This window comes from Neopelma chrysocephalum, unplaced genomic scaffold, assembly GCF_003984885.1.
Source record: "Neopelma chrysocephalum unplaced genomic scaffold, ASM398488v2 Primary Assembly neopelma1_83, whole genome shotgun sequence".
Lineage (NCBI taxonomy): Eukaryota > Metazoa > Chordata > Aves > Passeriformes > Pipridae > Neopelma > Neopelma chrysocephalum.
In genome coordinates, this window is record NW_020897745.1 from 2,374,591 (window position 1) to 2,388,453 (window position 13,863).

At 42.8% G+C, this 13,863-nt stretch overlaps 1 protein-coding gene across 1 annotated transcript; it reads left to right on the forward strand.

Annotated features, from left to right (window-relative positions):
* Positions 1-225: 225 nt before the first annotated feature.
* LOC113971420 (zinc finger matrin-type protein 1-like) lies at positions 226-3,590 on the forward strand. Its single transcript, XM_027691300.1, is given in 6 exon segments — positions 226-250; positions 1,284-1,340; positions 1,343-1,397; positions 3,017-3,147; positions 3,150-3,373; positions 3,375-3,590. Coding segments are annotated over 6 exon segments (708 nt in total).
* Positions 3,591-13,863: the final 10,273 nt, after the last annotated feature.

Sequence of the window (13,863 nt, forward strand, 5' to 3'; positions counted from 1 at the left end):
TTATTGTAGCTCTGCATTCATCACTGCTGACTCAGCTGTAGTGCATAACCTTATATTGACAAAGACTGAGCCCAAACAGAGGGACTACAGTGTTCAGAGTTGGGAAATGGACTTAAAGAGAAAGAGAAAAGACAAAGAAAAGAGAACTAACATGTGACAAATTTACAAAGAAGAAAGAATCTTAAGTCCTGTCAGCCTTTTCTTATTTTCTCTTGAAGAATGAAAATGGCTCTTGTAATAACAAGGAAAAGTAATATTTAAAGCTGTTCCTAAAATATATTTCAGAGCAATTCATCACCTACTGCAAAATGCCATTGAGGACAAGGACACAGCAGGGTTCAGGATGGCTCCAGGAGGCACAATAGATGTTACTTGGCCAACCAGACTTCTCCCTACAATTCAATCTTTTCCTGACAGTGGTCACCCAAGGAAAAAAGGTGAACAAAACCTCATTTTTAATTTCACATTATAGTGCTTTTAGTTTTTGACGTTCTAATGTTTTTAGAGGGTTTTTTTTGTAGTGTGCCACTTGGTTGGGTTTTGTCTGCCAAGAATGCTGTGCAGTTCAGTGCTAAGTCAAGGAAAATACACATAGAGTACTGTCCTTAACTCATATAAAGAAGTCTCTCTTTGAAACAAATACATGTTTTCCAGTGAGAAGCTGTGCAGGTTGAAATAGAGTGAATAATGCCCATGACAGTAGCATTTCATAAACATTGCAATTAGCTTGTTTTTTAGTCGGGGTTTGGTTTGATTTGGTGTTTTTTGTGAGTTTGGGTTTTTTTTCCAATAGACAACATTGTTCCATCTATCTTTCTCAACATAGCTGTTTTTACAGTTCAGTACACTTGAGCAAACTGGTGCAATTTTCTTCTGTAAATGCCATTTCTGCTACAAACATTGGCCATTCATGTGTTTTGGGTCCAAAGAGGGCTTTCATTTAATGCCCAGAACTGCGTCCTTGGATTTTCTTGCATGAATCGACTCAAGTTATTGTGTCCCTCTTTCACTCCTCTGAAAGGGTTAAGCTGTGTGAATCAGTAACAGTAGAATATTGAGTATTTCTGGATGACTTGTACTACAGAAGTTCTACAGAACGAGCCACCTGACCACTGTTCATCATGAAATTCCTATATTTATAAATTCATAAATTCTAGTGTAACATTGCAGCAGAGACTGTATCTATAGACACTGTTTGTGTCAGTGTCAGGACTCTTTCATGGGATGGGATCATGGTGTGCTTTGAGTTTTGCCCCTCTTTTGCAGGTCTCTCTAACTTAAAGATTCCTCTTTTTTTCCAGCAATTGAGGCTGGTTATTACTTGTGCCCAGTATGTAATGTCACACTTCCATAGAAATGTACCAGTCTCACATGAAAGGAAATAAGCACAGGATTAAGTTAGTCCAAAAGTCTTTTGTTGCTATTCTTCTGTAGTTTGTACTTTCAGACTTTTTCATGAGCCCTGTTGTCTGCTAAGTGACTTTAGCCAGTTCAGGGGTTTTTTTTGGTTTTGGTTTGGGGCTGGGGTTTTTTTTGTTGTTTGGTTTACTGGTTTTAAGAGGCACTGACCACTTAAACCTCATGCTGTGACTGAGATTCAGTCCTAGAGTTCCCATAGTTGTATCTTCAATGACAACCCCAGGAAAGGTCCTTAAACCTTTGCAGTTTTCCCACTTATTTTGCTCTCTGGGGGTAGCAGCACCCAGTCCATCTTTAGTGCTCAGCTGAGAAGGAAATGGTCTGAACCTAAAGATTCCTATTGACAAGGCAAAGACGACCTTAATCCCCAAAAGTGCCAAGTCTGCATCAATTTTGTTGCTTTCATGATTCATCAGCTTGCATCTTACATTTGACTTAAGATATTTGTGCGATAGGTGATAGCTCTTGTACTTTCCCTTTTACCCAGGAGAGGGCTGCAGACTGCTGATTGCAGAATGGATTTGGTGGTGATTTCAGGTGTACTTCCCAGAGAGTGCTGTGCAAGAAGGCTAAACATCAAATTTGCCCACACGTTAAGCATTTTGGTAAGACATTTTATAGAATTATTTAGGTGGGAAAAAACCTCTAAGATCAAGTCTGACCACTGAAAAATTTTAAGAGAATCCACAGTAATAATATAACCACAAGAGACTAATGTAGAACTGATATGGTTTTAAATGTTTGTTTAGTGAACAGAATTAGAATTCCCCAAAACAGGAGTGCAGGAAACTTCTATGGGCCTATCTACAGTTTAAAAAAATCAATGTATAAAGGTGATGAATTAAGGAAGAACAGGATACATTTAAGGGATGGGTCTTTGGAGCTGACCTTTCCACAGGGGACATCTTTGCCTTCTAAACACTTTATCTTTCAGCCTGAGGAAAGGAGAGTAGAATCAAAACTGACAGGGAGTTTTGCCATGGGAGCGCATTTATCTCGTTTGGGTTTTTAGCAATCCAGGTTGGTTGCTTCTGTTCTGTTTCTGCTGTGGAGTCTCACAGTTTGCCTGAAGTTACTGTACTGCAGCTGTTCAGTAGAATGAATCTCAAAGAAATTAGTAATTGTATTATTTGATAGTCAGTAGATAATGTAATTTCTTTTTATCTGCAGCTAACTGGGGACCAGTTAATCAGAGTGCTTTCACAAAGAGTGGATTCTGTGCCCTATAACTGCAGCTTTACAGATATAATCATGTGTAACAGGGTCTGTGCAGTTACATGGAACAACACACCTGCAATGTGCTTTTTCCTAATTCTGAAAGTACTACTTTTTTTTTTTTAACTCAAGAGATGCTAAGCAAATTGGTCAGTATTAGTGACTAACTTTCCACCCAATTTATGCAGACAAACAGCACTTGTCCATCTCACAGAGAAATCAAATGCTCCTTTCAAGATGAATTAACAGATTGTGTTGAAGTTCAGAAAAGGACAGATCTAGACCCAAGAAGGGATTAAGGAAAAGAAAAAGAGGAAGAGTTTCAAGATAAAAACATTGAAGGAGGAAGGGACCTTGGTGAGGTCCTATCTTCAAACTTGAGGTGTGAACAAGGGGAGCATTCCAGCCTTTTCTCAAAAAACCAGTCTCCTACAAATACTAGGGAAAAGAGATTGCCAAGCTGGCCATCAGCTTGTGAGCATGCACTAGAAAAGACACCTAATTGTCTCTCTAACAAAGATACTGGAAGGAAGAGCAAATATCCAAGGTGGCCACCATCAGAGATAAGAGCTCCAGCCATTCAGAATCTAAAGGCAACTACAGACTTGTGCTTGCTGAAACTTCTACCAGCTCCTACAGAAACGAACAGGAATCTCAGATAAAACATTTCAAAGAAGAACACATCAGTGAAGAGCCGGAGTACAAAAAAGAAGCCACAAAGCAGAAAAGAAAGAAAAATAAGTGAAGGTGCAGATTGTGGAAAAGAAAACGAGAATAAAAAGATAATTAAATTTAAGCTAGACTTGGTAAATGAAAAGAAGTCAAGAACTTCTAAAGGCAAAACACTTAAGGAGAACCCCCTAGAGAAAGAAAGCAAAGAGGATAATAAGAAGCCTCAGGCAAATATCAAAACAGAAGAGGAGCTACCCTGGGATGAGTCTGTCTTTGAATATTGATAAAGGTTTTGCTTATCTTTAAGAAATTGATTCTGTTTGTAGACTCACTTCACTGGTTTGTACCATATTATGACTTCTTCTGTTTTAAGCAAAGGTTTTGTTCCAATCTGGAAGCAAGAAAAGACCTGTCTGCAGAAATTTTTTAGCAGTAGATTGGCAACACTTTTCAATCATCTTTCTTACACATGCAGCAGCCACTGCAGTTAGTGTGAAAGTCTGTGATATAGACTGGAATATTCTCTTCTGGAATATACCACAAGTATGGGTCAGTAGCTTACTGATACTAATAAATTTTCACCAAAAATACTGATACTAATAAAATTTCACCAAAATGCATAGCTTCTTTCTAATATCAATGATGCCCACTATTGACATTTCTGTTATTCTTCTGGGGAAATACATAAACACTACAGTGTTCCCAGACTTGTTAGATTTAAGTGGAGGCTTTTGATTCCAGATGTTATTTGCTGTTGGGGGTTTGGTTTGGTTTTTTGTTTACCTGGTTGTAAGTGGAAAATGAGTCCATTAAATGGACCAATTAAGTGGAAATGGTTGTAAGATATCCATTGTCTAGTAGATTTTTTTTCTCATGGCAATCCTGATTTTTAATTTTATTCAGGAATCACAGAGAAGGTGCAATATACAAAATGAATTATTAACATGAGGCTACATTCTGCTTCATTCCCTCAAAGTAATGTACAGGAGGAATGCTGGAATGAAGCTAGATTTGTGATTCAGAAAATACCCTGAAAGATCCAGGCAGGGGGATGAAAGGAATGAGAGCAGCCTTGCCAAGGACTTGGTGCTGGGGGATGAGATGCTGAGCATGAGCCAGCAATGTGCACTTGCAGCCCAGAAAGACAATTGTGTCCTGGGCTGCATCCAAAGCAGTGTGGGCAGAGGGTTAAGGGAGGTGATTCTGCCCCTCTGTTCTGCTCTGCTCTGGTGAGAGACCTCACCTGCTGTGCTGCCTCCAGCTCTGGGATCTCCAACATCAGAAGGACATGGACCTGTTGAAACAAGTCCAGAGGAGGCCACAAAGATGCTCAGAGAGCTGGAGCCCCTCTGCTCTGGAGTCAGGCTGAGAGAGCTGGGGTTGTTCAGCCTGGAAAAAACTCAGGTGGACCTTTTAGCACCTTCCAGTACCCACAGGGGCTACAAGAGAGCTGGAGAGGGACTTCTGACAAAGTCACGGAGTGATAGGACAAGTGGAAATGGCTTTAAAAAAGAGGGCAGATTTGGATTAGATATTAGGAAGAAATTCTTCACTGTGAGGGTGGTGAGACACTGGCAGAGGTTGCCCAGAGAAGCTGTGGGTACCCCCACTCTGAAAGTGTTCAAGGCCAGGTTGGATGGAGCTTTGAGCAACCTGGTGTAATGCAGATAATCTTTAAAATTCCCTTCCAACCCAAACGATTCTATAATTCCATAATGGGTTCAAGCTCTTGTGCTGCTCCCAGGACTCGAGGGTGAGCATGGACATGGGAAACACATCAGTCTCTACAGGGCCTGTGGCAGGCAGAGAAAGGCAAGAGAAAGAGGGGAATTGCTTTGTCAGCCTGCACTGTGCAGAGCTGGGGTTGTGAGAGGATCTGAAGCCTGTGTGATGTACTGAAAACTGCTGGACTGAGTAAATGCATTAAAGTTCTGAAAAGTGATAATTTAAAAGCAATTTCATAAGACCCTGTTCAGTGTCTCTCCTCTTGCCTTCAGGTTGCAAGAAAGCTCCTCCGAGCCTTGATGTGGGATCTGAAAGCCATCACACTGTTGGTTTGCACCACTGTGACCGTGCTTTCCCCAGGGTTAGTCTGTTTGTAGAGGCACCTGTGCTGAGCTGCTGTGCTCAGTAAATCTTCCCAACTGAAACTTTCTGTTGTGGGCTGTTGTGGTGTGGGATGGAGCAGAGACCACGGTCCTCAAAACCTTGAATTTTCTCTGATTTGTCTTAGATTTAGTTTTGTGATTATAAGAAGTAGGTTGGAAAACCCTGAAAAATAATGTTATCTGCTTTTTTTTTAAAAGAATTTGTATTTTGTGGTTGATTGCAATTTTGGATTTAGATTTTCCCTGCTGCTGCTAAATTATACATCTGAGTAGTCAGCATCTGAGCTGTCAAGTAACTTAGTCCATCCTCTAGCAGACAAACTTAACAACTAAACAAAGCTTAGCAGGGACATGTAGGTGCCACTAACAGTTCATTGGATGGGAGCCCTGGGAACCTGAACCCTGAGGTCCACAGGGATTCAGTTTTAAGTTCAAAGTATGCACGGGGTTCTTGTTCTGGTCACCTTTCCTAATCTCTCCTGGTCTTTGTTTGAGGCTGAAAATGCCTCTGCTTTCTTCAGCGGCTGTTGTTCCTCGCTAAGATCTGATCTTTCCAAGGACACTTTCCCTGGCTTTCCTTAGCTCTTGCTTGTCTGTCGAGGGAGTCTAAAGTCACAAGTTAATAACTGCTTTTCTCATTATTTACTTGTGCAGAGAGTGAGTTCAATCATAATTTACTTGCACTGACTGTTGGTGACAGCTGTGAGCTGTTGTAAGCTGCCAACTGCTGCCTGTATTATCCTGTGGTGTTACTGAGGAGGTTTTCAAGTGCTCTTTGCTATAGGGATAAGCTGGACCACACTCCAGCTTGTCTCACATGTAAGACAAATACTGACTGTATCCTCTCTCAGGACACCAAGTTTTGCAAACTACACATTGTAAGGTCTCTCTGATATTTATGCCACTCTGTCACATAGGGCTGTGCAAATTTGGCCAGTGTCTTTCACAGTTATTAGTAGGGCACCCTTGCTCCATATGGTCCCATAGGCCATGTGGCCACAACAAAACTTAGACTAAGAAATGTTTCCAGCAGACAAAAAGGCCACAAGGTAGTACTCTGCTTCTACACCATGAACATACTAATTGAAGGGGAATAAGTGCAAATTTACTTGCTTTGAAACAGGATTTGCACTTTCGGAAGTCAGGAGGAGGAGATTAAGATCCCTGAAAATATGAAAAAAGCATGATTTGGCAGAACAAGGAAATGGTTTTGGTATGTTCAGTGATCATTCCCAAATCCGTACATGAACTCCACACCCTCCTTGCTCACCCTCTGGAAAGTGGCTGCACAAACTGTGCAGAATTAACTGTAAACAAAGTTTCTTGGTGACATGAAAGATAAGGTCCCAAAAGAAATGTTCTTGCCACATTTCCCTTAAAAAATGAGTAATCTACGATGTAAATGCTGCAAATGAGACATAGCAGATTCTCATCTGGCAGAAGTGACTTACAGCTCTAATTTAGGAAAGTGATAACCAGTTTTCTAAGGTCATAAATAATGGTTATTGTTCATGTGTTTCCTCATCTCCCTGTTCCTATTCTTTCACATTTGTACCAGCAAGTATCTCTGTGCTAGACATTTTAAAGTACTAGGCAGAGAGATTGATTACTTTATTTACCCTTCGCTTAAACACATCTTTTTTCACTTCTTAGACGCAAAGGAATCCACACTGTCTGTAATGAAAGCTAATTCTGTTCATCTCTTCCTCCCATTAAAGGTACCAAAGCATTAGAATTCTGACTGGAGAAACAAATGGAGCCACAGATCTTTGTCACATCTGAGCAGAAAGCCTTGCAGATGTGCCTGGAGAGCCCTTGGAGCCAACAGCGTCCTATGCAGGTACAAGGGTTCCTCTGTGAAGGCTCAGCAGCACTAAATTTGATCTGTCTCCTTGTTTGGTAAACTTGTGTGCTGCTTGGCTTTCTGAAAGAACTGCTGTACAACAAAAAGGCAAGGTAGAACTGTGTACATGTAGCAGAGCACAAAACCAAGGTTAAAGCTGCTGTTTAAAACTGAGCTTGAATGAAGACTCCTGCATTTCAATTCTGTCTCTGTCCCTGGTTCACCAGGCCACCTGGGATCAAGTAACTATTTCTTGCAAGGCCTCTTGTTTCAGCTACAAATGGTGCAGAAGGGGATTCTGGCAGTTTTTCCTGTCTATGCTGTGCCCCTGAAGCAGACTGCTACTGCTGCCAGCTTCCCTCCTTTCTCCTGGAGGTTACCATTCCTGGGACATCCTTATGTCCCTGTGTTATCACTCACAGGCAGACAAATCAGTTCAAACTCCCCAGGACAGTTGACATTAGAGGGAGGTGAGACCACTCTTCTGAGGGAGCAGGAAAAACAGGAAATGCCTAAAAGCATTGAAATTGCTTGTTCAATTAACACAATGGAGCCCAGATACTCATCACTGAACAGAGCTGTGACATTCACTGTCCTATGAAGAGTGACATGAATGTGTTAATCTGCAAAATAGTGTCACTTTTTTATAGTTGTTTCCCTTTTTATAACTTTTTATACTTTGGTTTCAGACGGGCTGCAGTATGTGAAAAATCTGTAGTGAGATCCTCGTGCAAGGTCTGTCTGAAAGAGGCCACAACTGAAACAGGACATCTCTGAGTCATGTGAGGTGAGCAAAAAGTTCTTTCCACAGTGAAAAGTTCTAATCTGAAATCTTGTGAAGAAAGGGAGAACTTGAAGTCACCTATTGTGCCCTGAACTCAGGCTGTGGTTTCAGAGGCACACGGGGAACATCAGCACCTGCCAAGTTGACCCCACTGTTGGCTGATGAGCCACGTCCTTGTCACATCCACCCTCCCAACTTGACCGAGTGTGTTTCTGTAAAGACTGAGAGACATCCAACCAAAATCAGTGTAAATCACCCAAATACAACACAAATGTACCATGTATCTGTGGCGTCAGATCATGGTGTAAAACAGTTGTTTGAGTGAGTTAAAGAACCGTGACAGTTTAAATAAATTAAAGGGTTTTTTCAGCACTGCCATCCCACAGCATGGAAGCTGACAGTGTTTTTAATGGCTGTGTTTATCTGCCAGGACACCAAGATGAAAACACCAGGGTGAGGACTGGGAGATCTGGATTCTCTTTCCAGCCTTTCCACAAGCTTCTCCTGTGATTTACAACTTGCCACGAATGCAGTGCCAGATGAGCCCTTTCAGCTGCAGCTTTTTTAACCTTAACATGTTATAGCTGCTGGTTCTTCTGCACATCCATTGGTGGAAATGGCCTGAGGGAGGAGGTTAGAGCCCTGCCAGATCTGCTGATGTCTCTCCAGCTGTACCTGTTTCCCATCTTGCTTCTGTTTTCAGAGGGAGGGGGTGAGCAGCTAAGCACAGTATCTTTTTAACACCGACCAGCTGTAGCAGTTCTTGATTATATCCTTAAACTGGTGATGAAACAGGTGTCACAAAAAAAAAAATACATAGGAAACTATAAATAAGTACAGGGCCTTAAATCTTTCTGTGGGACAGCTTTGAAAAAGAGCAACAGTGTTCCTCATCTCCATTTCAGAGCTCAGTTTACAGTTGAAATTAATTAAGTGCTATTTCAACCAGGTTTTTTTCCTAGCAAAGCAAAGGTTTAGGCATTGATTCCTACTGAATTTAGGAAAATCTTCTTTTCATTTCAGAGAGCTACAACAAACTGACTGCCCAGCTTTGCTCCTGGATGTGTGCTGCCAGTCACTCCTGCTCCAGCATGGAAGGGTGAGTGCAGGCATAAATCAAAATTTCCACAAATGACTGACATATCCACAAGTCCTGAACACCTATGGGAGCCCACCTTGCACAATGTGCTGGGTACTTCTTTTGTCACAGTTGGGCTTCATTGCAGAATTGATATTTAACAACATCTGGAAAAAACACAGACTTTTTCTTCTTGCATTGACTGGTTCAAGTCCTTGCTGTTTCTCTTCCTGAGATATGAAAGTTTGAAATAAAACCAGATTCTCAGTCGGGGAATTGTGAAAGAAGTGGTACATTTATTTTTTTCTCTCGGAAAAAAAAAACAACTGAAAATGCTTTTGTGTAGGAGGGAGGAGAGATTTAAAAGAAACCTTTAAAAGGAAGCAGGATTTCTTAGAATTAACAATGAAACTGTTCCCAGTAATGTTCTGAGCACTAACCTAACAGCTGAAATGAAGTTGTTTTTCCCAAAGCTCAGTGCTAAATGTTTCCAAACCACCTGCATTATAAATTCAAGTTCCACAGGCTGGACCACAGTGATCGATAATATCGTGATGTGTGAGAAATATATTGACTTTGATACCTCTTGCTCACAGCTAGGCTTTTTCCATCAAAATGTTTCTTTTAGCACTGCATTACATCAGTTTCTCTTGATGCTATTTCTGAGCCACAATGGCAAAACCTTTTGTAGTCAGCAGAAATTATGATTTCTATGTCAGTGACATGTCAGTGGTAAACATACAGGTTCTCCTCACAGTGTTAATCAAAACTCTGAAGTCCGTATCCTTACACTGATTTGAATTCATGTGCAAATGAAGTCTGTGCCTCAAGAGCATGATGAGAGGAACTTGGGGGGGGCTTTCAGCATCAGCTGGGTTCTTTCCTACCCCGTCTTCTGCCTTTTTGAAATCATAGATGTGGGTTGGAAGGGACTTAAAAGACCATCTAGTTCCAGCCCCTCTGCCATTGGCAGGGACACCTTCCACTAGACCAGGTTGCTCCAAACCCCATCCAACCTGGCCTTGGACACTTCCAGGCGTGGGGTATCCACAGCTTCTCTGGGCAACCTGGTCGAGTTCCTCACCACCCTCACAGTAAAGAATTTCTTCCTAAGATTTAATCTAAATCCACCCTCTTTCAGTGTGAAGCCATTCCCCACTGTCCTATAACTCCACACCCTTGTAAAAAGTCCCTCTCCAGCTCTCTTGTAGCCCCTTTAGATGATGGAAGGTGCTAGAAAGTCTCCCTGGAGCCTTCTCTTCTTCAGGCTGAATAACCCCAGCTCTCTCAGCCTGTCCCCATAGCAGAGGAGCTCCAGCCCTCTGAGAATCTTCATGGCCTCCTCAAGACTTGCTCTAATAGGTCCATATACTTCTTATGTTGGGGCAATACTCATCTCTCATGCTTAAAAGAAACATAAAGCAAATCACTCTGCCTTGCTCAGCTTCACCCAGTAATGCCCCCTCTCTTGCTTTGCACTCCCAGTGTTGCTGCGACACCAGAAAACTCATTGCATCTCTGGACAAATGAGTCACTCGGGTAAAGTGGTGTGTGACCACTGAAATGTGAAATTTCTCAGCAGCTTGCCAGGTTTGGCTCTTTTGCCCACTTCTTGGTGTCAATAGAAGTTTTGGTGCTGCAGTTTCACACGAGTCCAGGTGAGGAGACCAGGCCGGATGCACTCAGCTCATGTGGGTTCCTCTCAGGCAGCACCTGGGCTTGCCTTCAGTGACACCTGTGTGTGCACAGAGGTTTCTTTGCCCAGTAGCTTCTGTCAGTGATGCCCATGATGCAGAGACCTCAGGGCCCCTTGGCAAGACACCTGTTTTGTGTGTAGTGCTCAAATTTGAGTGCCCATCAGCAATTCCTTCACACGAGCTCCTTCCCTGCTCCACGCCGTCATACTCAGGGTGGAGGAGAATACCTGGGAAGCTGCTGTGAAATCAACACCATCATAGCAGAGTTGTATCCTGCAAAATAACATCAGATTTATATAAAGTCTGGATTTTGGGTGCTTCTGTGAATGGTCAGCAGCTGGCATTGCTGACATTTGTGTCTGTTCAAGCACTTACAAATCTATGATATTTTTTGTAAACTCCCAGGATTAGTCTCTTCCCTGCTAAGTTATTCTGTGTCACTCTCTGAGGGCCCGTGTACTCACAGCCTAAGCAAGCAGACAGACTCATTTCCTTAGAAGTGCCCTTAAAATGGGAAGGCCCTTTATGGAAGGGCTTTGCTTTAAGAAAAGTCCCTCTCAAATCAGATGGAGAAGGTGATGCCAGCTGCTTCGCTGACCGCCTTCTGGTTTGTTTACAGCTCTTTTTATTCTTCTCTTTTTTTTTTTCTTTTTTCCCAGCTCAACAAATGCAGCAATCAAACCACACACGTGCAGGGGTGCTGGGTGCCGACCCCAGCGCTGTGCCTGTGGTGAAGGTGTGGTGTCACCCAGCCTGAGCAGAGCCAGCCCTCTGCCTGCGGTGCAGGGCAAACAGGGGGGCTCACCGGGCACGGGGCATGAACACCAGTGCACTGCTTGCCTTTCATCTTCCCACTCTGTGCTCAAAACAGTGAGAAGCACCACTTGGTGAAGGAAAGGGGGCAGAGACAACACACTGGTGTCCGTCTCTCCCTCCCCTATGTGGTCTTACCCGCTATCCAACACTCTTTTTACAGCTGCGTCATCTTTCGTTATGATTTTACTGCTCTGTGTTAGCTCTGGCAAATCACTGGGTTAAGATCATCAATGAGGTTTCTGATCAAGCATGAAGGAAGTGAGGAAAGGCATACCACTGCTGTTGTGGTAAAGCTTTCTTGTTCATTGGTGGGTGTGATGTTAAGGCAAATAAGCATTTATATTTTTCTTTTTTTTTTTTTTAACAATGTTTTACAGATATTCTGATGCCATTTGCTCAGGCAAACATAGGCAAGCAGGCATCTTTGTAGCATTACTGCTAACGGAGAGCAAGGATAATGCAAGGGTTTTTAAGGCAGATATTTTCCCCCCATATATCTTCTAGCCTGCACTATTTCAAATAACCTCATGTCTTTCTGTTCTCTTTCCAAGTACCTGTGACTCTCATCCACTGGTGAAGCTGCTGAGAGCAGCTAGAGGAATGAGGGAATTTTGATTGCATCCTTGCTGTAGAAGTCCTAATTCTTAATGACACTCTTGTGTTAGCTTTGCCAAATTCAACAGTCATGCTAATGATAGATAACTGTCAGAATTGGAAATTGTTTCTGTTGTGGTTTATGTTTCAGGAAAATGAGTGAACCCATAATGATTCCCTGTGCAGGATACAACTTCAGTCATTTCACCACTCCTAAGAGTAAACTAACTCCCTGCTGAGTTATTCATGACCCTTCTGAGCATGGCTGATGTGTATCTGATCACTTCCTGAGGCTGCTGTGAGGAATAAATCAAGCAACTCCCTTCATGCTGAGTGCTGGCACATCACAGAATTTCGCTGGGAAAAAAAAACACAAGCCAGAATCTGTCCCACATCCCAAATGAGCTACCCAGGGTTATAGCTCTCAAACCAGCTCTCCTCATTGGGCCTCTGAGCCCTGATGCTCTTCTTTATTCCTCCTCCCAAACCTCATTTCTTCCATCGTGCCCACACGTAATAAACCATGATCAGCCAGGATATAGTCCACTGTGCTTACATTACTGTATAACTCTGTCCCTGGGGCTTTCTCACTCCTGAAGGACAATCTTGAGTGACAGGTATGCTCAACAAGCAAGAAAACTGGTTTTGAGGAAGGTGGAAAGCACCTGGTGGTGGAAGGGGATAAAAGTTAGAGGTGGGAAAGAGGGAAAAAAGAGGGGGAAAGTGCAGAAAAAGGAGAGCAATGGCCAAGCCTTGAGTTTGAAGTTAAGTTTTACACTGGAGAGTGACTTGGGTCAAAATGCTGATGATGGGTTTGAGGAGGCAGGATTGAAAGAGGAATCTGCCCATCTGGCCCTGCCCAAGGAGGTTGAAATGAACTTTGATAGTCTTCAGGGCTTCAGAGGCAGAACCCCTCAAAAAGTTCCAATCTCTACTGAATGTCTGTGTGAAAATGCAGTGCACATGTATGGGAAGTCAGTCTGAGCTTTTTCTGAGCAACATGCTCGAGTAAAAGCCTAAGCAGGGGAAAAACAGGAGCAAATTCCTTCTGCATTTGATTTGAGCCCATGTGGGATGTTTAGGTTCAGAGTAGCTGTTAGGTCTTTACCCCATGCAGCCATGATCAGATATCTCCTTGTAGCCACTCACCTTTGCTTTGGAGGAGATGGAGACTCTCCATGTCTGCTCAAATGGAGCAAGGACCTGCTGTGGCACCTCTGTGTGACTGCAGGGCACATTCCAAAGCCAGCAGAATCCTCTGCAGCAGCAGGAAAGGTCTATCGTGCCTGCAGTCCCATGAGGTATACCCGGAGATAAGCAGATGCTCTGCATGGAGAGCAGGCTCCTTGGGTTAAATTATGTGTTTAGTACCTTTTTGTCCCTTGTGGGCTTCTTTTAGACTCTTCAGGGGATCCCAGCAGGTCTGGGGTTCCACCAAGGCTTGTTTTTACATCACTTGTTCCACTTGAGTCAAAACTGTTTCTCAGCAGCACCTTAACTCCTAATTTTTTAGAACTTAATCTGAATTACTGCCACAGGGTCAGATCAGTGGGGTGAGTGATCTGTTCACAGGCTAAAGCAGAGGCAGCCAGGCTGGGCTAGAGCTGAAACTGCATCTTTAATCTGCCTAGTTGGAG